Source organism: Onychostoma macrolepis, chromosome 16 (genome assembly GCF_012432095.1).
Source record: "Onychostoma macrolepis isolate SWU-2019 chromosome 16, ASM1243209v1, whole genome shotgun sequence".
NCBI classification, from domain to species: Eukaryota; Metazoa; Chordata; class Actinopteri; order Cypriniformes; family Cyprinidae; genus Onychostoma; species Onychostoma macrolepis.
The window spans coordinates 8,271,076-8,295,458 of record NC_081170.1 but is presented as its reverse complement, the minus strand read 5'-3'; the positions used below and the strand labels follow the sequence as shown (position 1 = coordinate 8,295,458).

General features: G+C 34.8%; 4 protein-coding genes across 11 annotated transcripts; 1 reads left to right on the top strand and 3 right to left on the bottom strand.

Moving 5' to 3' along the window:
* Positions 1-21: 21 nt before the first annotated feature.
* cmtm6 (CKLF-like MARVEL transmembrane domain containing 6) lies at positions 22-6,115 on the bottom strand. The gene is made up of 5 exons (XM_058745674.1): positions 5,964-6,115; positions 5,543-5,690; positions 1,870-2,046; positions 1,552-1,650; positions 22-1,461 (listed from the first exon to the last, which is right to left on the bottom strand). Exons 2-5 carry the CDS (start codon positions 5,666-5,668, stop codon positions 1,300-1,302), a joined length of 564 nt encoding a protein of 187 aa, XP_058601657.1. The 5' UTR covers positions 5,669-5,690; positions 5,964-6,115; the 3' UTR covers positions 22-1,299.
* A 7,128-nt stretch (positions 6,116-13,243) lies between these two features.
* cmtm7 (CKLF-like MARVEL transmembrane domain containing 7) lies at positions 13,244-17,582 on the bottom strand. Its single transcript, XM_058745695.1, has 5 exons — positions 17,317-17,582; positions 15,118-15,288; positions 14,887-14,985; positions 14,537-14,618; positions 13,244-13,809 (listed from the first exon to the last, which is right to left on the bottom strand). The coding sequence occupies exons 1-5, from the start codon at positions 17,431-17,433 to the stop codon at positions 13,796-13,798; spliced, it is 483 nt and encodes a 160-aa protein (XP_058601678.1). The 5' UTR covers positions 17,434-17,582; the 3' UTR covers positions 13,244-13,795.
* On the bottom strand, positions 17,545-20,583 carry siglec15l (sialic acid binding Ig-like lectin 15, like). Of its 8 annotated transcripts, XR_009266225.1 has the most exons (9): positions 20,503-20,583; positions 19,892-20,266; positions 19,291-19,626; positions 19,173-19,200; positions 18,988-19,070; positions 18,764-18,903; positions 18,455-18,475; positions 18,009-18,111; positions 17,759-17,854 (listed from the first exon to the last, which is right to left on the bottom strand). XR_009266225.1 is itself a non-coding variant. In XM_058745691.1 (8 exons), the coding sequence occupies exons 1-6, from the start codon at positions 20,564-20,566 to the stop codon at positions 18,767-18,769; spliced, it is 1,023 nt and encodes a 340-aa protein (XP_058601674.1). In that variant the 5' UTR covers positions 20,567-20,583; the 3' UTR covers positions 17,545-17,664; positions 18,455-18,478; positions 18,764-18,766. The 8 variants fall into 8 exon arrangements, 7 of the variants coding, with proteins under 7 accessions (XP_058601674.1, XP_058601676.1, XP_058601671.1 ...); XM_058745691.1 differs by lacking the exons at positions 17,759-17,854; positions 18,009-18,111 and adding an exon at positions 17,545-17,664 and having other exon boundaries at positions 18,455-18,478; XM_058745693.1 differs by lacking the exons at positions 17,759-17,854; positions 18,009-18,111 and adding an exon at positions 17,545-17,664.
* Positions 20,584-21,287: 704 nt separating this feature from the next.
* On the top strand, positions 21,288-23,264 carry si:dkey-11p23.7 (V-set and Ig domain-containing protein). The gene is made up of 3 exons (XM_058746594.1): positions 21,288-21,345; positions 21,435-21,824; positions 22,840-23,264. Exons 1-3 carry the CDS (start codon positions 21,288-21,290, stop codon positions 23,262-23,264), a joined length of 873 nt encoding a protein of 290 aa, XP_058602577.1.
* The last annotated feature ends 1,119 nt before the right edge of the window (positions 23,265-24,383 follow it).

The following is a 24,383-nucleotide window of genomic DNA, read 5'->3' as shown; positions in this document are numbered from 1 at the left end:
ACAGGCCACACATAAAAGGAGTCTGATATTCGGAGCCCAGGAGCTATTTATTGCTTAACTGGAATGGAGAGATGTTTACAAAAACAGTGCTGTAAAATGTTCCATGTGACCTTTTGTAGAAACAATGCCGGTATTCAAACAGACCCACTAGACTATTCATTTTAGAAATCAACAAAATCCTTAGCAATAATTAAACTTAGCAGATGACTGATCCATATCTTAAGACAGTGGCTTTTTTAAAAGCATCAACACTATATCAGTATTTAAAATATACACAATGCTTAATTAACACAGAAAGCAGCAGTCAGTTGTACAACACAGGAGGGTAGAAGCGTAAGGCAGATTAGTGTCTCAGAAAACTTGCAGTCCGTTCATCTCCGAGGGCATTTAAACAAACACATTTGGGCCTAAACGCACATACCTCCAAATAAAGACAAATATCTGTCAAGGTATTAAACTTCCATTAGATTTAACGTTTCTCTCAAAAACACGATCTGGGCTCACATGGAACAAGATAAAGCACAAAAAAAAAAATATACAACATTTCTAGTTCCACACAATACAAAAATGACGTTTCAATAAAAGGGAAAACAAAAACTATGACTGTACACCCCTGACGTCCCTTGCACAGCAAAATATTATAATCACAGGGCCATAACATCTTCATCTTGCCGTCGCCTCATTCATTTCAACAGCTCACTAAACATCTTTACAGTAATTTAATGACATTTGTGTATACAGTGCAAGTGTTAAAAAAAAAAAATTCATGATTTTTTTAGCTTCTTATCCAATATTATATTCATATTCCTGTGCCGTAAATCAATAATAAATCGTTATTGTCAACATGATCAAACCCTGATTTTTCTCCAAAATAAATTATTTCAGGAATGCATATATAACTATAAAAACAATCAGGAATGAGTACTTCAAGAAATACAGTGCATGTTTTTGTACTTGTTAATTCATAATTCATTTTTTTTGTGTAATCATACAAAAGTATACTCTGTATGGCCAAAATATTTTTTGTTTGCTTTACAAAAGGATATCTGTGTGAAAATAAAACGATCCCCACACAGAGAAATCGCCATGTAAGAATGTTGTCTACTTGTAAAATTACGACTTATGAAAAATATAAAAATAATTCAGGCACAATATAAAACATGCCAGTTAGTAACTGACTGAAATGGAAATATTAGGAATTTTTTTGCTTTGGGTAAAAACGTTTCTCATGTATAAAACAATTGTTGGTCAAATGGGAAAAAGCTTTTGAATACGGCAGCAGACTGCTGGTAAAATGTTTCAGTTCACCGAGTCAGTTCCATTAGCATTAAGTTTCTCACTCTCTGGTCTGGGTATGTTGTCTGCTTGTTGGTTGTTTCCCTTTCGGCAAGGATTACCACGGTTTTTCACGAACAAACCGAAGTCAATAAAGAAGGCCACTGTGGCCAGGAAGCCAAATGCCTGTAATACAGGAAAGACAGTTAAATGCTAGCCGGTCAGTAGCAGCTATTTTGTCATATTAACTAAAATACAAATCTAGCGCCATCATACCACTGCGCCCTGCTCCACACCCGTCTGACCATTGTCTGCCGCAAACACAATGCTGGCAAGGAGAAACAGGATTGCTATGGCTAATGTGTATCCAAAATCCTATGGAAAAATGAAAAGAATTTTAACTGTACATTGGATAAAATTGTATCCTCTGAAATAAGTGATTCTAACTGGTCAGGAGCGGTCAAACATTTTAGTATAAAACACAAAATGTATAACAAAAAATATAATTAATATAATATTCTAAAGTTTTTATTGTATTTAACATTTGCACATTGTAATATTGTACAAATTAATTAGTAGTGTTTTTTGACTTACCAGAATAGGCCAGCTGTTAATTCCAACTCTCTGGTGGAGCGGTGTGGCCAGGAGGATGAGGAGCAGCAGTGTGAAGAGGAAGGCTGTGCAACTGACAAATTCAAAAAAGTAGAGTGGTCCACATTGCGAACAGTTGGTCACGACCTCCTCCATCACAAAAGCCACAAAGGAAAGAAGCTGAGGGGACACAAATCCAAGTGCATTACTTAACCACCAGGTGGCAGTATCAGCTTATTTTTCCATTTCAATAACTCTATCCTGTATACAAGACAATATGAATGATTTGGGTGTTTTAGATTTGCCTAAGAGACAAAATATTGTATTTAACACTCTGTTAGAGAACATGCATCCTCAGTCACAATTCGAAGGTGAGAGAAAACCAGGTGTGATATAAATGCATCAGCATCAGGTAGGGGATACCCAACAGTGAGAATAAGCTATTTACCCAGGACATTCACTCCACAGAGTGACATTCATCATCCTGAGCTCTATGACACATGTACACTATTAAAAGGTCTTCCAGTCCAAAGGTTAAATTTTCAATGTTACATCAATTCCAGGAGACCATCCACTCAATTTCCCTTTAGCGAACTGAAACTGGCAAAAAAAAAAAAAAAAAAAAAAAAATCAGACTGTAAATGATGTAGTAGTCATGCTATAAAGTTACTCAAATGTACTATAAAGAGAAATCCCTCAAAATAACTCTCACCATTGTTTGTGGCGAATGTCAACAACATCTCTGCTGTTAAAACTCTGGGGTTGGTAGTGAAATAATGTCTTTAAATAATAATAATAAAAGGCATAGCAATACGCTTAGAGTTTTAATACAGTTTGAGAATATAAAATATACATTCATAAATCACTACGACAAAGGGGAGCAGAGAAAAAAGAAAAAAAATAATAAAACATCAATCTTTTATAACAAACAGCTGGTATATGACATTCAACTGGTAAAAAGAAAACAGTTTTAAGGGGGAAAAAAATGGGAAAATCTGTATAACTGGTAGGAGGAAGTAGAAATCCTAACAGCGTGCTCAGTTACACAAAAGAAAATTTCAGAGAAGCAACGTCAAAATGACAAAGCCAGACTAACCCACACGTCTGACTCATAACGTCTGTTTCAAGCTTTGACAGCCCTGACTGCTAGGAAGGAACAGGGTAGGTTCACATGCAACTGTTATTGTCGCTTAAGAAGCAGAACCTTATCGCTACCGCACAGAATCCATTCGAAATCCTCCATCCAAACAAGCCAGATAGAACAGCTGCTGTTCACCACCCAAAAGGGGGCTTAATTTAGACATTTATGAAATGACCTAAAACATAACCAAGCATGCTGAAACCACAAAGAAACAATTACAGTGTGAAACTGAAACGAACAAAGCTTCATTCCTGGAAAACATGCATAAAAATGTAAAGTTAAAGAGCTGAAATCGATCAACATTTTGGAATAGACCGTCCACAGCCAATCAAAGCATTTCTTCACAATACAGTAGTCACTTGTGACAGACTGTGGTTTTTGTAGCACACAAAAAAATACGTTATGGTTTGTGGGCAATAGTTTGATAAAGTGGTTTGGAGGTAGATGAGGAAAGATACTCTTCTCACTGAAGGGCCTCTAAGAACCAGCTTCAGCAATTGATCTAGATGAGGTTTCATCTGGGAAGTACCAAAGTGTTCCAGTATTGTTATGTCAGTGGCTAAGTGGAAAAGGAAATTAAAAGTAGGGAATTTCAAGGTCATCCAGAAGACACCAGCTAATGAACAATCACAATCATAAAAAAATAAATATGATTATATAACTTAAAACTTGAGAAAGAAAAAGTATTGTGCACATTTTTTAATTTTCATTTACATTTGTATACCATTTGAACTGTATATGATTAAAAAGCAAGTCTCTGTTCTGATTAATAACATACTGTTCAGTGTCATGAGAACAACACTTGGGTGCATGGACAAAAAACTCCAGTGGCAATTTCCCTGAATACACTGCAGGAGAAACACTTGATAAAATCGAATTTCCTGAAAAGCATGAGACCAGGCCCTGGACTGTACGGGCAATTACTTATAAAGAGTGTATTTGTCTCAATGTTGACCTCTATGTGGTAATTACTGGCTAAATTTAATGTGTTCTGAAGCGTACTTCCCTGTACTTAAAGATTCTTGCAGTATAGTATGCTATTTTGAAATGTCATTTACGCCCTTGACCCACCACAACATACTGTGAAAGTTAAGAATGAGATGGTAATTGAATTTAGCATCTGCTCTCTAACTGCATTAACAGTTTAAAGGCAGGCAGTCATTTCTTACACCTGATATCACTTAGTTTGTCACATGCAAGCAGACAACGCCCTTTGGTCTTTCTAGCTGTGACCTTGCAAATTCAAACTCAAACCCTTAGAATAGGTGACAATCAATTTGAAACACCCTGAGAAGATTTGATGCTAAAAGCTAAAGATCAAGATGATTAAATATGTAGTCTGAAAATTTCAGACCACATTGAAAAATCAGGGACTTAAAATCTAATTTATCCCGGAAAATAAATTTATTTTAAAACAAAGAAATTCTATGACTTAAAATGCATAAGAAAAAAAAATGGATTCTGCACCATTTCTTGGTAACCCTTCAAATCAAATATGCACATATGCATTTCTCATATCTTTTCAAATTAAGCATAAGGTTTTGCACAAACCTGTTGAGCCCATACCAGTATTTGGGATTTAAAAGATATGGTGTAATGCTTATTGTGTGCCAAGTAACATAAACACTGCAATGAATGAATGACGGTGAACCTCACACAAAATAAACCAGGACCTCGCCTCATATGAGTCCATTGCATGTCTTTGCAAAGCACAAGCAATATCTACTAAAGAGCCACTCGAACAGTAGTATTCCTTAGTGAACCAAGATGCATGCATGTTCTGCTTCGTCATAAATTATAGAAGTCAGTTTGACACATAAGGAAGATGCCAAGGAAACTGAGGGATTTTCTAACTTCAACTCATATAAAGTCCAACAGTCTCAACAGCTGTACAAAAAGCCCCATGAGCAACAACCAAGCAGCATATGACTGCGATGCAGAAATGGTCACGCTTGTTTAGAAAATAAGCTTGTAATTATTAAATGCAGGCAAATAAGTTGCCATTCCTCACTCGCACCCAAGGACTTGTTAAACATCATTTGCATTCTCAAGGATGTGTGTGACAGGCCGATGGATTTATTCAGCAGAATCTTTCATTAGCACGTAACAGAAACCACAATATTCTAATGAACACTATAAAGCATCAGTAGTCATATTTTAGCCACACCTTTTAGAGGTTAATGAACTCCCAGCGTTCTTGTTTACTATTATGCACTTTTATGGAAACTCACACACTTTCCCAATAATGCTAACTGAACTTGAATTGTGTTTTGAACGGTCTTTAAACCAGATTAACCACTTATTCACAATAATGACCCCTTATTCAAACCATGTCCCAATGTACTTAGGTTTGAAGGGTTAAAAAAGTGGCTGAGTATTTTACATTAGGCTACTATAAAGGAAAATGCATATATAGCTATATTAGAAATTTAAAAGAGATCTGTATAAATTATGATCACAGTGCATGCAATGCATGTGGTCACATTTGCGTCCAAACACTGTGTTTTCAGACAAAACATGAAACGTGCTGCTTACCACTTGAATCACTTTGATCACGAATCTAACTTTGTCCAAGTTCTCTGAAGGCACGATGATCCATTTTCTGGATTTGGGCTCCTGCGCTGTTGTTGTGACATTGTACACCGTGTCTGTGGTGGCCATACTGTATATACTGTAGCTAAATCTGAAAACGAGAGGTATATAAAACAGTTTAGCGATAAAAGCGTTTAGAAATCAGCAAAGATAAATATATGTGGCACTGCAAAGGAAACAAAGTAACGACGCGTCGATAGCTGGTGTTCACGCTAAGAAAAGCGAAAGTAAACCAAAGTCAAGTCTAACTAAGCTAACAGAATTGATCAACGCAGAACTATCGATACAAACACACTGCAACATGTACTGCGATCTATTGTGTGTGTGTGATAACAGTATTGATTAATATTTAAGAGTAACATACCTCGGGTGGTTGATTTAATGTGCTGTGTTTATACCGTTCGCGCGTCCTTTGTGTGGCCAACTTGTGTTTCACTTCCGCACTCCCTTCAGTTTTTCTTTATCGAGGAAGGACTTCCTACGGAGGTTGCTGAAGTCTGCGACTCCTCACCACAGAAGGGCGTTATTGGGATTTTTTTTTTGTTTTATTACTCTGTTTTGGTATATAAAGATCGCTGTAACTGTCTTGGAAACGTTTTTTCCATGCGCGCTTACAATTAATTAATTAATTTATTTTTGCTACTTCTGCGTGCAGACTGTAGCCTAGTACTTTGGTCATTTAAGTCTTTTAAACTTTGAACATTTAATAAAACATTAATTATTATGTTTAAAAGGATGATAATCTAAACAAAACAAAAAATCACAATTTTAATGTTTATTGTGTGAAAAATGTATTGTAAAAAAAATAATAATAAAAAAAGATTTCATATGACTCTCTCTCAGCTGTAGGCATTTCCACCACATTAAATAATTTTGGCCTTAATAAAGTTTTACTAAAACTTAGTGAAAGCTACAGTACATAAAAGCCTGAGGCAATAGAGCATGTCTGAGACCCTGTCCCTGGACAACAAAACCAGTCATAAGGGTCAATTTTGTTTAAATTTTGTTGTTATTTTATTTGTTATTTTGTTGTTATTTGATTTATACATCAAAGCTGCTGATAAGCTTTCCATTGATGTATGGTTTGTTAGGATAGGACAATATTTGGACGAGATACAACTATTTGAAAATCTGGAATCTGAGGGTGCAAACAAAATTAAAAAATATTGAGAAAATTGCCTTTAAAGTTGTCCAAATGAAGTCCTTAGACATCCATATTTCTAATCAAAAATTTATTTTTCATATATTTACAGTAGGAAATTTACAAAATATCTTCATGGAACATGATCTTTACTTAATATCCTAATGATTTTTGGCAAAGAAAAGAAAAATCGATCATTTTGACCCATGCAATGTATGTTTGGCTATTGCTACAAATATACCCGTGCTACTTATGACTGGTTTTGTGGTCCAGGGTCACATATGTGATGTGTGAACAAAATTACACAAATTAAAAAAGTAGTATTTTATTGTGCAACAATTTCAACCTGTAATTCAAAGCTGTAATTTTGTCAAATTATTAGAAAAATGCGAGAATATTATTCCATTGTTTGTACTGAGGATGCATAAAATGCTGGCTATGAAAACAGCCTTTGAAAAACAAGGGATTCTGACATTTCACATCATGCATGTGGTCTTTCCTGTCATTTTCTTGCAATAAAAAAGATTTTACTTAGAAAATGCTTGGCATTGGAGTTTGGAAGATGATGCTGATAAGCAGCTAATGAGAAAACATGTGCTTTTAATTCCCATCTTTAACAAGGGCTATTTATACACTGGGTCTTTATGGATCCATCAGTTTTCTCTCCTCTTTAATGAATTTGATTAGTTCTCTATATAGGTCTTAACCTTTCTGTCTAATGAAATAAACTTTTGTAAAGACAGATGTGAACTAACTAGAGTTTGAATCCTCCCACGTTTTAATATTAAAAATCCTTTTTCCAAAATAAATGATATACGGTACAAAGAGCAATGAACTTTATTGTTAGCTATGGCCTGAATATCCTGATAAACTTTGCATAGATAAACTACACTTGGCTAGAATCCAAAAACATGAACTCTAAATATCAGACATTCTATTACAAACCTACTCTTTCATGAACTTTGTGTCTTAGCACACACACACCTGTAATACTGTTTGGAGTCAATAATAAATGCTAATGGAGCTTAAGTCTTAAGATAATAAGTCTTATCTTATCAATCTAAACCATCAATACAAAGAAATTCTGAATCTCATCCCCCCCAATAATGTACACACCCTTCAAAATAATTAGTCTATTTTAAGCAATTATTATGCAATAATTAACTTTTTTCTGTTTATATATATATATATATATATATATTGTCCTATTTTTTATACTATTTTGTCATTGTAAAAGTTTTAAAAAGTTAAGTCTACCTGATTACATACAGAGCGTTTTGTTTGTCATTAAGCATGCCAGACTTTGGTAAAGAACAAAGTTTGTTAACTGAAATTAATTTTACAAATGAATCCTGCCAAACATTTCACGGGGCACTGTCTGAAGAAATAGTGATTCAGTTTTACAAATGTTACCGGCTCTTTAATCTTGGAATAATAAAAATTCAGTTGAACTGGGATCTGATTTTGAAATCCTCCTTTAAAGAAGCTCCATTCTTTGACAATTACTTCATGACCACACTGAAATATGAAGGCATCTATAGGACCTGCAGCACCACCTCCAGAGGTTGCCATCAGAGGTCAGTCATTTCCAGCTTCACTGACTTACTAAAGTATATACAGGTGCTGGTCATATAATTAGAATATCATCAAAAAGTTGATTTATTTCACTAATTCCATTCAAAAAGTGAAACTTGTATATTATATTCATTCATTACACACAGACTGATATATTTCAAATGTTTATTTCTTTTAATTTTGATGATTAGAGCTTACAGCTCATGAAAGTCAAAAATCAGTATCTCAAAATATTAGAATATTTACATTTGAGTTTGAATAAATGACCATCCCTACAGTATAAATTCTGGGTATCTCTTGTTCTTTGAAACCACAATAATGGGGAAGACTGCTGACTTGGCAATGATCCAGAAGACGAACATTGACACCCTCCACAAAGAGGGTAAGTCACAGAAGGTCATTACTGAAAGGTATGGCTGTTTACAGAGTGCTGTATCAAAGCATATTAAATGCAAAGTTGACTGGAAGGAAGAATTTGGGTAGGAAAAGGTGCAGAAGCAACAGGGATGACCGCAAGCTTGAGAATACAGTCAAGCAAAGCCGATTCAAACACTTGTGAGAGCTTCACAAGGAGAGAACTGAAGCTGGAGTCAGTGCATCAAGAGTCACCACGCTCAGACGTCTTCAGGAAAAGGGCGACCAAGCCACTTCTGAACCAGAGACAACGTCAGAAGCATCTTACCTGGGCTGTGGAGAAAAAGAACTGGACTGTTGCTCAGTGGTCCAAAGACCTCTTTTCAGATGAAAGTAAATTTTACATTTCATTTGGAAATCAAGGTCCCAGAGTCTGAAGGAAGAGTGGAGAGGCACAGAATCCATGTTGCTTGAAGTCCAGTGTGAAGTTTCCACAGTCAGTGATGATTTGGGCTGCCATGTCATCTGCTGGTGTTGGTCCACTGTGTTTTCTGATGTCCACAGTCAACGCAGCCATCTACCAGGAAATTTTAGAGCACTTCATGCTTCCTTCTGTTGACAAGCTTTATGGAGATGCTGATTTCATTTTCCAGCAGGACTTGGCACCTGCCCACACTGCCAAAGGTACCAAAAGCTGGTTCAATGACCATAGTGTTACTGTGCTTGATTGGCCAGCAAACTCGCCTGACCTGAACCCCATAGAGAATCTGTGGGGTATTGTCAAGAGGAAGATGAGAGACACCAGACCCAACAATGCAGATGAGCTGAAGGCCACTATCAGAGCAACCTGGGCTCTCATAACACCTGAGCAGTGCCACAGACTGATCGACTCCATGCCACGCCGCATTGCTGCAGTAATTCAGGCAAAGGAGCCACAACTAAGTATTGAGTGCTGTACATGCTCATACTTTTCATTTTCATACTTTTCAGTTGGCCAAGATTTCTAAAATCCTTTCTTTGTATTGGTCTTAAGTAATATTCTAATATTTTGAGATACTGATTTTTGACTTTCATGAGCTGTAAGCTCTAATCATCAAAATTAAAAGAAATAAACTTTTGAAATATATCAGTTTGTGTGTAATGAATGAATATAATACACAAGTTTCACTTTTTGAATGGAATTAGTTAAATAAATCAACTTTTTGATGATATTCTAATTATATGACCAGCACCTGTATATATATATATATATATATATATTAGTATTTATATTTATACTTTATATTTTGAATTAGATTTGATTTCAATTTCAACTGTGTTTTTGTTGTGTTTTAGACATTTTAATGACATTTTTAGACATTATATGTCTATACAGTTTGTATTCATTTTAATATATATATATATTTTAGATTTAGTTATTTTATTACCTTAAGTTAAACTAAATGAAAATGAGAAATGATGTCCTGAAAACTGCAGCTGAAATAAAATAAGTTTAAGGGGGTTTAATTATTATGTAATTTAATTTTACTTAAAGTAACTAAAACGTTTTTATGTTTTGAGTTTTAGTTTTAATGATAACTTTGCTGCACTGAAGCCTGCAACAGACCACAAGAGGGCAGACTCATTCTAACAAACACGCATGTCAAATTACAGTGTTGCCAATTTAGCAATTTTGTTGCTAAATTTAGCTACTTTTCAGACTACCCTAGCAACATTTTCTTCCAAAAGCACCTAGCAACAAATTTAGCAATTTTTAAAACTTATTTGGCAACTTTTAGCAACTTTTGATAAGTGACTCAGACAAGAAAAAGGCACACATTTTCCATCCAAATTACACAAAAAGAAAATCAAAGATGCCTAGCAGTACACACATCACGTGAGTTGAGTTAGCTGCTATTTGCAATTCTTCGATTTAATAATAATAATAATTGAATAATTGTTCATTTATGATACACTTTGTTAGTAGCTTGTACTTGCGATTGTTGATCAGTTAGTACGCTGTAAGAAAAATGGAAAAGATAGGCTACTACTAATTTTCCAGGACATTATCCATTATCCATTGTAACCTGAAAATACAATGCGTAATTTAAAATGCAGGTAAAAAAAAAAAAAAAAAAAAATTATTTCATATTAACATAGTAGATTGTGACCTATTTTTACAGACTTTTCTTGGAGTGTAGCATACTAACTACTAATACACTGCTTAAAACATAATTGTTGAGATTTTGTTGTATTAGCCCACTTGTTTACTAGCTAAAAAAAAAAAAAAAAAATTGTAATCATTCAAAAATCTGTTAGTTCAATAATTCAATGTATTTTAAAATTATTTATATTTTAATATTATATTATATTATGCATATTATTTTACAAACAAATCTAAACGAACATATATAAAATATATATTTTTGCTGAGATTTGATGTTGTGACAATTTTGCGCCGTGATTACGCAATGACATCACAACGTCATTTAACAAATTCTAGCAACAAATTGACCTACTTTTGCTGGCAAAGTTTAGTATACATAAATGTAAGTACGGCAATTACAAACCATTGTTTCTCATTTTGAAATCAGAACTTAAGCAATACCTAAAATCTATTTACACTTTGATAAACAAGAAAGCTGTTAAGTGTATTAATATATATAAACATTTCCATGTTTTTATGTAATATTATTATTTTATTTTATTTTTTCTATTTCGTTGTAATTTTGTATCTCTTTTTGTGTGTGTGTGTGTGTGTGTGTGTGTGTTCACCCCCTGGCTACTGTAAAATGTTGTATTTGAGTGATTCATTAAAAAAAAACACAAAAAAAATAAATTGATTAACTTTCTCTGAAAATTAGTTGGCAACACTACGCCAAAATCCACAAAGTGCTGTATAAATTCTTCTATTTAATTGAACTACATGCCACAGCATATGTAGGCTATGCTCTGGGGTGTATAAATTCAAGTCTAGTAGTAGGCCTATGTGTTAAATCATGCCTCCACGCCAGAAATATCAGATTCAGCCCCGGATGCCAGATCCTGTAAGAAAATATCCGTTCTCTTATCTCTTGAAACCACACATCATAACACTAAACAACAATGGAAAAGTAAAAAAAAAAAAAAAGACAAATCATTGAATAAATCAATGAAATGAGTAATGGCTATAATGAATATTATAAATGATCATATGATTAAATGGAATAATAAAATGAATAAATTAATGAATGTAAAAGAAAGTTGCTCTCTTGAAGCAAAACACACATAGTAGTTTGCATTCGAGGATCCTTTGATCCTTCATATGTTGCCAACTGCACACTGATATTGGCAGCAAACCGCTCTTGTGGGTCACACAGTGGTTGTATTTTCCACCATTACACTTCTGTAATGAATGAGCTACAACTGTGAGAAATGCACATTTAAGTGTTGTGCTTGTGAACATAAGTGCCATGTACTTTAGCCAGTGGTACAGAGGTTCTTTGACTGGGCTTGCTGTACTCTAAACAGAGCCTTAAGGAGGAGTTCAGATGTGCATGAGTCATGTTTCCAAATTAGCTGGAATACTAAGATGGAATCTCTCTGCAGTCCGCAGCTCTCTCCATTTCACTATTTCTCTCCATAGATAACGGCTTAATTTATCCCTAAGGAATTTAGTCCCTTCCACATTGCAGTAGAGTTACAACAACCCATTAGTGATCTAGCACATGTCAGTGTATTTCCCTTTTTCTCTTTTGGAGGCACTTCCCCTGATAGAGGTCAAGGGTTTCCTGTAGTTTTTGCCCAACAACAACCTCTTGCTGTAACAGTAAGTATGAGCATGAGTCACTGTGTGTTAAGTAGTTCTGCAGATAAGAGACCTTAAACATTTATATTAATGGGTAGCATGATTTTTGCTAAATTAAAGCCAGTCTGACTAAACAGTAATAGGATAATACACAAAAACTTCGAGGTCATATTTCATCCCAGAACCAAAAGAAACAATTATACAAAGGACATGAAGCCTCTTAGGACCATTAAGGGTTGCACTGCATTACTACATCATTTTAATACCACTTTGCCCCTATAATTCTCATTACTGTAATGCATCCAGACATCTTTTTTGTTATGCATTTGTTTTTAAATCAGCATAAAGAAAATATAACAAATATTATGATGCATAATCAAGTATAAATACAAATGTACATTTTTGCATTATGTTCATGTTTCACGATGCAAAAAAAAAAAAATTGTAATGTTAAAAAAATATATAATAATCTTAAAGGGATAGTCCACCCAAAAATTCTGATTCTGTTGTAATTTCCTAAACTTCCTGTCATTTCAAACCTGTATGACTATTCTGTGCAACACAGAAGAAGACATTTTGCAGAATGTTGGTAACATTTTCGGGTCCCTTTGACTTCCATTGTATGATCAAAAAATATAATGGAAGTCAATGGAAACCAAAGCTGTTTGGTTAATAACATTTTTCAAAGTATCCTCTTATATCATCCACAGAAGAAAGTCAAGTCATGAGGATGAGTGAAAGTCCTGTTCTGGTTCAAATTCTGATTTTGAATCAATGAAGAAGCAACAAAACATACACAACATCAGGAGACGTTTTCTTTTTTTATCACAGTGTATAAAACAAAGCGACTTACATTTAGAAAGCCAAAAATATATTTTTCAAACTTTAGGGTTGCAAATCATAATATAATTTATACAGATACTGTGAAAAGCAAAAATACACTTCAACTCTTGTAATAATAGTAATAATACTGTGGGTCAGCATCTCCAAAATATTCTTTGATCACAGGCACTGAATCAAATCTGCATCACACGATATATACTGTCAAATAAATATTGTAAACATTCTCGTGAATAAATGGCCACTTTTGGTTTCAGACATTGTTGATAAATATATCAAAACTCCACTCTTAAAATAAACCAGTCTCAATGCTTAACAATTATGAGTTTGATCCCAGCCGATTAAGTTCTAAAATTTTAGAGGCGCTAAAATTTTCAATTTTCATCCACTCAAGAAATCCACTATTGAAGCATCTTCAAAAACAACCAAAAATGTCCCTTTAAGAACTCATCATCTCTCCAGAACAAATTGAGAATTTTACTTGCTACTCTCATCTGATAAGACAGTGTCTTCCATCCAGTTACACTGCAGCACCTTCAAGAGAGAATTAGCAGGAAATTATACAATGAATTTCAATATGTCAATTCTGTTAAAGGAACAGTTCGAGCTAATTCATAATTGCTAAATATGTAATCATCCTCAGGCTATCCAAGATGTAGATGTTTTGTGTTTCTTTATCAGAACAGATTTGGAGAATTTAGCACTACATGACTTGCTCACCAATGGATCCTCTGCAGTGAATGGGTGCCGTCAGAATGAGAGTTCAAATGACTCCAGTCCACTCCAATTGCTTCCAGCTAAAAAAGTTCATAATCCATAATACTGATTTCTCCAGTGAAAAGGTCAATCAGGAAAGAAATATGTACAGATCAAGCGTTGTTTAGAATTAAAGCGGTCCAAACTGTTCTGAACAATTATGTCGGTGGTTTTTGATGCGAGATGATAGCAAGAGATGGACTTTTCACTAGACATTACATTTCACAAAACGTTAATGGATGGAGTCGTATGAATTACTTGTGGATTACTGTGATCTTTTTATCAGCTGTCTGAACTCTCATTCTGACGGCACCCATTCATTGCAGAGGTTCCATTGGTGAGCAAGTGATGCAATACATTTCTCCAAATCTGTTGCAACGAACCAATACATTCAACTACATCTTGGATGGCCTGAAGGTGGATATTCATTTTATTTTTATTCCTTTAAACTGTTCACAGCATTCATATTTTACAAATTACATGATTAAAACGGGGTCAGACTCACCAGTTGGTTGAGAGCCACATGTGACCTTATAAGAAGTCCATATGCTGATTGCAATAAGAAAAGTAGCTATGAAGCCAAACACCTGTGTTTATGTAAAAACAGACATTAGTGACATATTAATAATATTCTATAATCTATAATTTATTACTAAACATGAAAAGTCATTTGCTTTTGATGCCTGATAGACCTTTCTAAGAATTGCACATTCACTGTCCAATAAATAGTGTGTAATGCAACAGTAACGATTCGCATTTCCTGCTTCCTCATCCCTACACAAGAAGGCTTTGTGCATTTCCCCGGCCAGTTAGCAGCATGCATTGCACATATTGCAAGCATAAAAAAGCACTCACAGATCCAGCGATCAAAGCTGAGATCCCATAACTCTTCACAGCAACAACTATAGAGGCGATAAAAACCAGGATTCCTCCCACAGCATAATGTAAAAACTCCTGTGAAAGCAATAAAGAGCCAATTTGAGATGAAAAAGCAGCATAAAATTTCTTAAAGATTACAAAAGACACCTAATGCCATGATCTTCGGTGAGAAGATGTCTAAGTGAAATGTGAACTGTGCCGACTTACCGTCAATGTCCAGTTGATGCATGTGATTTTGCTTTGAAGTCGGAACAAATACATGAGGAAGAAGATTAAGAAGACAACGAGAAACCATGCAGTGACCACCTCAAAGTAGCGGTAGGCAGAGTAATTGATCCCCTCACAGTGCACACAAAGGAAAGCAATCAGGAGGATCACCTGCAAAATTAGAGGAAGTAAATTTCATTTAATCATTCTTGTGCCCTTCACAGGAAATACTAATATTTTTACTTTGAAACAAAGAACAAAGCAGCAATGCTTTAGCTCAGTAAAACCTTGGATTTCACCAACTCAGCAAATAAAATACAAAAATTAAAAAACGAGAAGTGAAGACGTTTCTGTTCATTTCTTTAGTAATATTAAGTTTAAATCATTTTTACGTTTCTGATAATTTGAGTTTAAATGTGTTTTTTAATTAATTAATTTATATTTAAATCATGATTTTTTTAAATAAATTATTAAACATTTAATTATTGTTCTATTTCTGCTTCTTAGTGTAATATTATCATTAGAATTCAACAAGACAAATATATGAATGATAAATGTTTTTAAAATAATATTATTCTAGTATTACTAGTTTTGAAATCATATTTGTTTAGTGCTATATTACCATTAAATACTGTTAAAATATGATGCATTTCCCACTTTGTTGCATAGAAGTGTTAAATAACTAATGCAAACACAAAAAAAACACAGGTTTCTTTTCCTGTGAACACTGGTGTTTCCTGTTGAACCAATTAAGTAGAAATGTTGTGAATGGTGGAAAAAGAATTCAACAACTTATCTTCTATCTGAAATGTTTCTGGTGAAAGTGTAATCGTTGTTTTTGGGTTTAAACCCTCTTTGAGCACAGAGGCCCCACATGCTGCAGAGCAAATCTCTCTAAATCTCTCTCATCACTGCAACCATTTTAGCAGGCAGCTGTTCCTGAGCATCCGGGGTGTGTGAGTCTTATCAAATTATCATTGCTGGTCATCACCTTCTACACACACACACACACACACACACACACCCTAAACCACACTCTAAGCCCCAAAACACTAGTGTTATTTTAGTAATAAAGACTTTATTTTAAGGAAGTCCTCCCTCCTGTGGCAGTACCATGGTATAGTGATGATTTCACGTGGTAATGTTCTGGTACTGAATGATTGCCATATTCTTATACCATGGTATGTAATCCAAAATACTTTAAAGAACTGCATTATTCCAGATTCATATCCTTTACAGAACACCATGACCAAAAAAATATTATAATAGTATGACACATATTCAAACATAAAAAACATGGCAATAACATTGTACAGTACATTACAATGTTTAGCATTAAACTTCCAGGATATTTTTCACCAATTTTCCTTTAAAAGAAACATATTAGTATATTGTGTTGTTCAAACATAAGCAAATTATATCAAATTAATCAATGAAGCATTTATTCATACAAATATTTAAATAACATCAAAAACAACAACAACACTATTACTAGTTTTACAGTAATGTTTGTTTTGTCCTTTATTACAGGTTAAGCTTAAAATATGACGCATTTCTCACTTGAGAATAAATAGCTGTTGCACAGAAGGTTGAGAAATTTATGAAAACACACACACACACACACACACACAAAAAGTGTCTTTTCCTGTGAACTCCGTTGTTTCCTGTTGAAATGATTAAGGAGATAAGTCTAATTGTGATTGTACAGCATGGTACTGAATGATTATCAGATTCATTTAATCCAGCATTCTTTAAAGAATATCATGGTACTTTTTGGGATTGTTTTTTAGTTGAAACTTTTAGTTAGCACAGGTTTTCAGATTTATCTCTTAAAGAATAACATGGTAGACTACTGCCCAAAAACATAACATAATGCATGATATAACGCATGGAAATATCATGTTACAGTACGTTTTAGCATTTTTGTTAGAATGTTTAACTTTTTGGAGACTTTTCTCCAACGTTTCTCCAAAAGAAGTGCTGCTGTAAATAAATGCACTGATCCTGCATTGTTAGTGCATAAGCAATGTATTCATGGAAAGTTTAGTGAAGAGTTCTGTGAAGTGAAGCATCGTGGTGTAAAAGTGAAACGTTACCATCCTGGCTTAAACCATGTATCTTCCTTAAAGGAAGGATTCTATGCATTCGTCTACTTTTACTTCATAAAATAAATGTGATACAAGTATAACTTTCTCTTACCACTTGGCCGATTTTCAGTAATCCTTGAAATGAACGCGCATAACCGATGTTGCAAAACCCTCCATCCGATGAGGATGTTGTTGTTGTTGTTGAAGTAGTAACGATAGTGTGAGGCATTTTGGTATATACTATTTGAGGAACTTTGCAAACAAAATAAGATAATATTTATTTAAAGCTGCTTACATTGAACTATAGTAGTCGAGTCAGGAGAAGCGTCAAATACAAAAGGGTGTGACCAAAGACATGCACGTTTCCACGGGATATAAAACAGCCTCGTCCACACGGGGGCGCGTGCAGGCTCAAAGTCTGAATCCTGAATCCCCTCAAGTTACTAGGCTGCATCCAAAACTTTAAAAAAAAAAAACATTTATACACCAAAATATAATATTATTTATAAAGATATGAACTATAATGACATATATCTGAAATACGAAACAAAATACACCATACAAATCTCAAATATAATGATTTTTTTTTTTTTTTTAAATGATCATACAGTAATCAAAAACAAATGTGATTGGTCCATCTGGATCAGCGCCTAGAAAAGAAACAGATACCACGTGATAGCATTTGTTATCGTGCAGCTCCACTAGCGGTCTAGAGATAATAATCCACACGTTTAAGTACATAACTCTATCCCTAACAGTTAAATATAATTCAAATAATATAATTATTACTCAGACCCTTCGTACCTGGTCAGTAAGACACAACTTCAGGCAAAACCCCTCCGTTTTAACTTCCTGCTTTATAAGATTTGCTTTTCTACCCACCTATTCTGTTTCTACGGGTGTGATACTATAGAGGAGGGACCGAAAACAGAAACAGTATTATACAGTGTTTATTTATTTAAATTGTGTAGCTGTTTTTATATTTGTGGTTTAGATTATTTTAAAGCCCTACTGAAGTGAAAAAAAATAAAGAATACTCTTTCTGAATAAGTATTTTCCAACCCTTTGCACAAATCTCTGAATGTACACACTCTCATATATATATATATATATAGACTGATATATATAGACTACATATCTTTGTGGGGGTTTGCTCTTGAAGGCTGACTGTAGTTATTCGAAGGTTTAAAGGAAGAAAAATAGTTTGTGTTACATTTTTCTCAGATAAAGAAAAAACCTGTGATACTTACCATAACATTCTTCTGGATCAACTGCTTCATCACATACACACACACACACATAAAAAAAAAATGAAAAATGAAAAAAAAGACATGTTTTAATTTAAACTGCACTTTTTATGCACATATACTAGTTAAGTTGTTTGTTGATATCTTATATCTTCTTTCAGCATTTTTATTTCCCTTTTAAGGTCTATTGATATCATAACTTGGTTCATCAAAAGCTATAAAAATATATACATATACTGTACATATAAAGGTCAACTTAACCCTTGATTAAGACAATGCTATTATGAAATTAAGCACAATAGTAGTCCTCACCTTTCACTTTTTGTCAATGTCTGGTGGGGGTCCTGGAGGTCTTGGGGGCCGAATTTTTGGGGCCCCGGGAATCATTTCTTTTTTTCTCCCCTCTCTCAGTGACCCTGTTGAGTACACACCAACTTGTCTAGTTTCACGACCTAAAAAGAATAATAATGTGTATTACAGTATTAGTACTGTGACACATTACTACAATGGACAGTTTTATTAATCATCATACTCACCAACTGGACAAATGTTGATATTGGCATAAACTGTCTTGTTATCTTGATATACAGAGGTTTGAACCCTCTGTACACCCATATCTCTGAAAAATGAAAACAGTTATTGAGGTACATTCAAATACTTTTTCAGTAAAGATGCACTATTTCACTATTATGGCCAGTTTAAATGAATAAAGTGATCTTACTGTAGCATGACTCTCTGTGCATTTTTTCCTTTTTGGGAAAAGTAACACATACAGACCGTGAGAATTTGCACACACCGATTTTGAATTAAAAATGCGCAAAATATAATCAGGTACTTACTTCTTTTCACCACATCCAAAATAACTGCTATGAGCCCAAGTAATAGCAAACACGCAAGAATGCCAGTCACCACTGAAAGACTTAAACAATTTGGATGGTTTGGTGGAAATGCTTTCTGATCCTGGCCCAGTGAGTTCACAACTTGGCAAGTGTACACGGCCTGATCAGAGAATGGAACTGAGCTGTTGACTATGTATTTCCTGGGGTCAGTTTTGAATGGAATGTTTTTTAGTGGTCCAGATGAGGAGGTCCATTTTATTTGTGGAAGTGGATTCCCTCGGGCAATGCATTTCACAACATCTAAATCCAGGTATAGGCTGAGGATTTGTGCCGGAGCTACAGTTGACAATCACAAAAAAATCTGTAATTTCACGCATACAATGCAGTGGTCCCAGAAAGTATTTAGTCATAATTAAAATGTATAATTACATGTATAAATACTCAAGGGTGAGTAAATGATGACAGAATTTTCTTCTTCTTTTTTTTCTTTTTTTTTTTGTGAGCTATTCCATTAAGTGTGACTTAAGTGTCCAAAAGCATCCAAATACTTTTTGGGCCACTGTATATGCATGTGATAATACAAATGCTGTGTAAATCTTACCATTGACATTAAGCGTTGTGTGTTTATTGAATTTATCATAATCCAGCTCCACTCTACAAGTGTACTGTGAGGCATCAGTAAACTGTAAATTATTGATCCTTAAGGAAATGTCTCCTTTTCTGTGGTTACCTTGAAGCAAGTGTCGCTCTGATAAGCTCTGTTCAATACAGTTACTGTCTTGTCCATTTGTCTTGTTGTGAAATTTGCATTGAAAAATGGGTTCAATTTTTTTGTCCTGCATCCATTTAACAGTGATATCACCGGTGTAAGCATTTTGTTTTGGGTGTGTGAAGAAGCAGGGGAGAATCACATTTTGTCCCAATGTGCCATTGACCTGATCCTCTACTTTCATTGTCCATAGTGTACATGATAGGCCTGCGGATGACAACAGAAAAACTTATAATATGATAACATCAGTTGTTACAAGATAGCCAAAAAAAAAAAAAAAGATACATGAAGAAAGCTTTGTAATTCCTAGACCGGTTCTCCAAGACTCTGCCTGTATGATATTGAAAGAACTCCCAAAAATGGTGCCTCATGTATTGTTTTATTTTTATAGTGTAGACTTAGATATATTCTTGCTTTTAAAATGTAAAAAAATAATATATTACCTTTGAGACTACAAATAAAAGAAAGCAAACCAAACACGTAATCCTGCATCTTCGGAGAGAACATTCTGGGATCTCACGGACAGAAGATTTCAAATGAAAGTATCGTGACTAAGCAAGATGATAAGTAATGACTAAAATAAGGAACTGTCTACTTACGTTTCCAAAATACCTTTTTTTAGTGAACTGGTCAGTGCAGGTAGTTTCCTCTGAAATGCCATGCTCCAAAAATAAAAATCTAATTTCTCACAACGAATTGCTTACAGCAGCACCACAAGGTGAAACTTTATCAAGTAAAGTTCCAATTTGTGTCATTCAATTTTTGTGTCATAGACAGACAGACACAGAAAGACAGACAGACAGACAGACAGACAGACAGACAGACAGACAGACAGACAGACAGACAGACAGACAGACAGACAGACAGATAGATAGATAGATAGATAGATAGATAGATAGATAGATAGATAGATAGATAGATAGATAGATAGATAGATAGATAGATAGATAGATAGATAGATAGATAGATAGATAGATAGATAGATAGATAGATAGATAGATAGATAGATAGATAGATAGACAGATAAATAGATAGATAGATAGATAGAAAGATAGATAGATAGATATAGAAAACAGACAGACAGACAGACAGTCAGATAACTTGTCTAAGATAGTAATATTAGTAGATGTATGAAGTCAGTAATGTGTGATGGTGAGTCAGAAATAGGAACATGTTGCCAGGATTTTTTTTTCTTCTCATACTGAATCTTAAATGCAGAACGTCTGCAATGGACGCACACCAGTTTACTAAAACTCTCAGTCTGCTGGTGATCCTTTTTTCTGCTGGTGAGAAAATTCAAAATAGAGTTTGAATAGAATAACTCGATAGACCTGATCATTTTGTTTTTGTAAGCTTTGTCAACTTTGTTCCCTAGCTATAGCCAAAGACGATGACGGCTGGTTGATGAAAGCGCCCACTGAGGTCCGGGCGATGGAGGGGTACCCAGTAGTGCTTCCCTGCTCTTTTAGCCACCCGCATCACACCCATCCCTCCTCCATCCATGTGGTGTGGACCCTGGGCCACGGACGGACCGCCACAGTGCTGTTCCGCTGCACGAGCCTGAACAACAGCCAGCTGTGCCAATCAAAGCCCAACCAGGACCAGCGCTATCGCCTGGAGGGCAACCACCGAAACCATGACATCTCACTCAGGATCAACAGTGTGACCTTGAAGGATAGCGGCCGCTACTACTGCCGCGTAGAGATACTGGGGCATCCCCATACGAGCTTTGAGAACACACTGGGTAGTCGTCTACGAGTGGAGGGTAAGAAATGTTCCCATCTGATGTCTTAACTTAAAGGAAACATTGTATCTTTATGATGACTGTAAATTTGCTTTAGCTCTAACTCTAACCAATTAGTCAATAGATATCTCTAAAAAAGGATAAAAATAAATTGATATGAACTCTGATTGGTTGTTCCAAGACTGTTCTACTTGGCAGTAAGCATATGGACGATGTGTTGTGTTCCATTCGTAATGCTTTTAAATTTTAATTAATTTCCTGAATTTGAATTAAGGTTGCAAACAGGAAGCAGAATTGCAATTTGGCTTAAAATGTTAAAATATGAAAAGTCAATTTAAAATTAACTAAAATCCATGTAACGGCAATGAACTCAATTGTTAACTGAAAAATTTAAGTTTGTCAAGACAAATTTAATGAAGCTTTGTGTGAAAGACATTTAAAAAGCCCTGAACATTTTATAGTCTTATAGACAAATCTGTTTGAAAGGCCACCTAAACTTGTAGTTAATTTATATATTCATCTTTATATTTACCAAAATGTATGAAACTGGGGGAAGAGCATTTCATTTCCCTTAATTCCTGTTGAATTTCTCTGAGTAGAGCACTGCACGACATATTTTTGTAGGCCAACCTAGAAGTTTCCATCACCTAAGTTCCTCTGACAAAAACCCAACAGGATTTTTCCATTGGCTTATGATTACTGCAGAAAATAAATTCTGTGACCAACCAAAGTTAATGATTCTTACAGGTTTTGCGTCACAAATAAGCACAACTTTCATTAATTCTGGAGTCTAAACACAATCAGTAGAAATAAAAAAATAAATAAAAGTAGGCTACAGTATAAACAAATATTCCATGGTCACATGACTTCAATGTCACTACCAAGCTTTCAAAAACTCTATTGTAATTCAATAAATTCCACTTCCTGTCATTCAAATTCCATGGGCTTTGGCCTATACAATTCAAATTCCAACTTGAACTGAATGGAAGCCAGCTCTTAAATTCTGACAGGCTGTTTTTATGCTGCTCGTTACCAGCTGCACCACGAATCCTGAGTTTGTCAGCCGAGGGGACTGAAGCTGGCTTCAAAGCTGTGTGTCATGTTCAGGGTTCCCCTCTTCCTGATGTTCAATGGATAGAATCAGATGGTGTTCAGGAGGGAGATACTTCATTCCCTCTTTCTCAGGACACCATCGGGCAATACCGTGCTTCAAGCCAACTGCTGGACGTCAAACCTGGACGACAGTACATCTGTGCGGCTTCAAACTCTTTGGGGAAGGATCAAGCCACGCTCTACCTTTTGCCCCCCAGTCCAGAGAGGTTAACCGCAAAGAGCTCTTTCTCGCTCCTTGTGCTGCTTCTTGCTCTGGCATTGGGTACCAAGCTGCTTTTGGCTCTGGGTGTGGGTGCTTGGGTGATCAAGAGGAGGTTTTGCATCAGAGCTAGCAGTGTGGAACACTGAAAAGAAAAAACGTCAAGCTCACATAATCAGAACCATCTGGTTTCAAAACTGTTTTGTGTCCCATGTATGTTGTTAAAAATACAAAGGCTTAAAATAAACTTCCTCTTCTGAGGCGAGCCATATGACTCTGACTTCCATTTTTGTCTGACCCGAGTGGATAATAAATAATAATATAATTGAATATAATATAATAATATATTATCTGCTAAAATATAAATCCTTATCTTCATGTATTTGTTTGTTAAGTTTTGCAAAAAATAAATAAATAAAGAAGCAGTGGGTTGGAAAATATAAAGAATTATAGATTATTTTAAACTATCTTAAACTGGGATCTACTGTACCTGTACATAAGGAATGATTACTTATATTCACTTCCACCACACAGGCACACACACACCATCATAACCCTTTCTGGGTAACACTTTAGAATACTGTTTCATCATTAATGAATAACTACACAAGAACACATGAGTAACGCAGCACTCTAGTGACTACTAACATCTAACAAGAAACTCTGATTAATGAATAATAGTGCTAAGTCAAATGTGGAAGTTCACTATTAGCTAATCAGCATTTTTCATATCTCCCCAAGAACTACTAAGAACTACTGTAGAGGTTCATAATTAATATGAACAATGCATAATGTATAATTAATTCTAAAGTGAAGGTCATGGTAACCCACTAGTAATGACTCACCTTTTACCAATTTCTCCATAAGGAATTACTAATTTGGATCAGTATTCTAAAGTAAATAAAATGATAATTCTCTGGTAATTACTGAAATCGTTGTAAGCTTTTGAGGGTTTTGTACAATACTGAATAATAATTATTCAGGTGTTACTACATCCTTCTAAAGGAATTACATTTTTTTTTTTTTTTGGATCAGTGAAGATCATGATAACTCCCTAGTAATTACTGAAGTCATTGTAAACTTTTGAAATGTTTGTAAAGTTCTAGTTAGTAATTAATGTTGCAGATTTGGTAACATTTAAATCATTACTAGTGGGCTACCGTGATCTACACTTTTGAATACTGATCCAAATAATTAGTAAATCCTTCAGAACGATGTAATAACACTTGAGTAATTACTATCCAAAAAGCTTACAATGACGTCAGCCA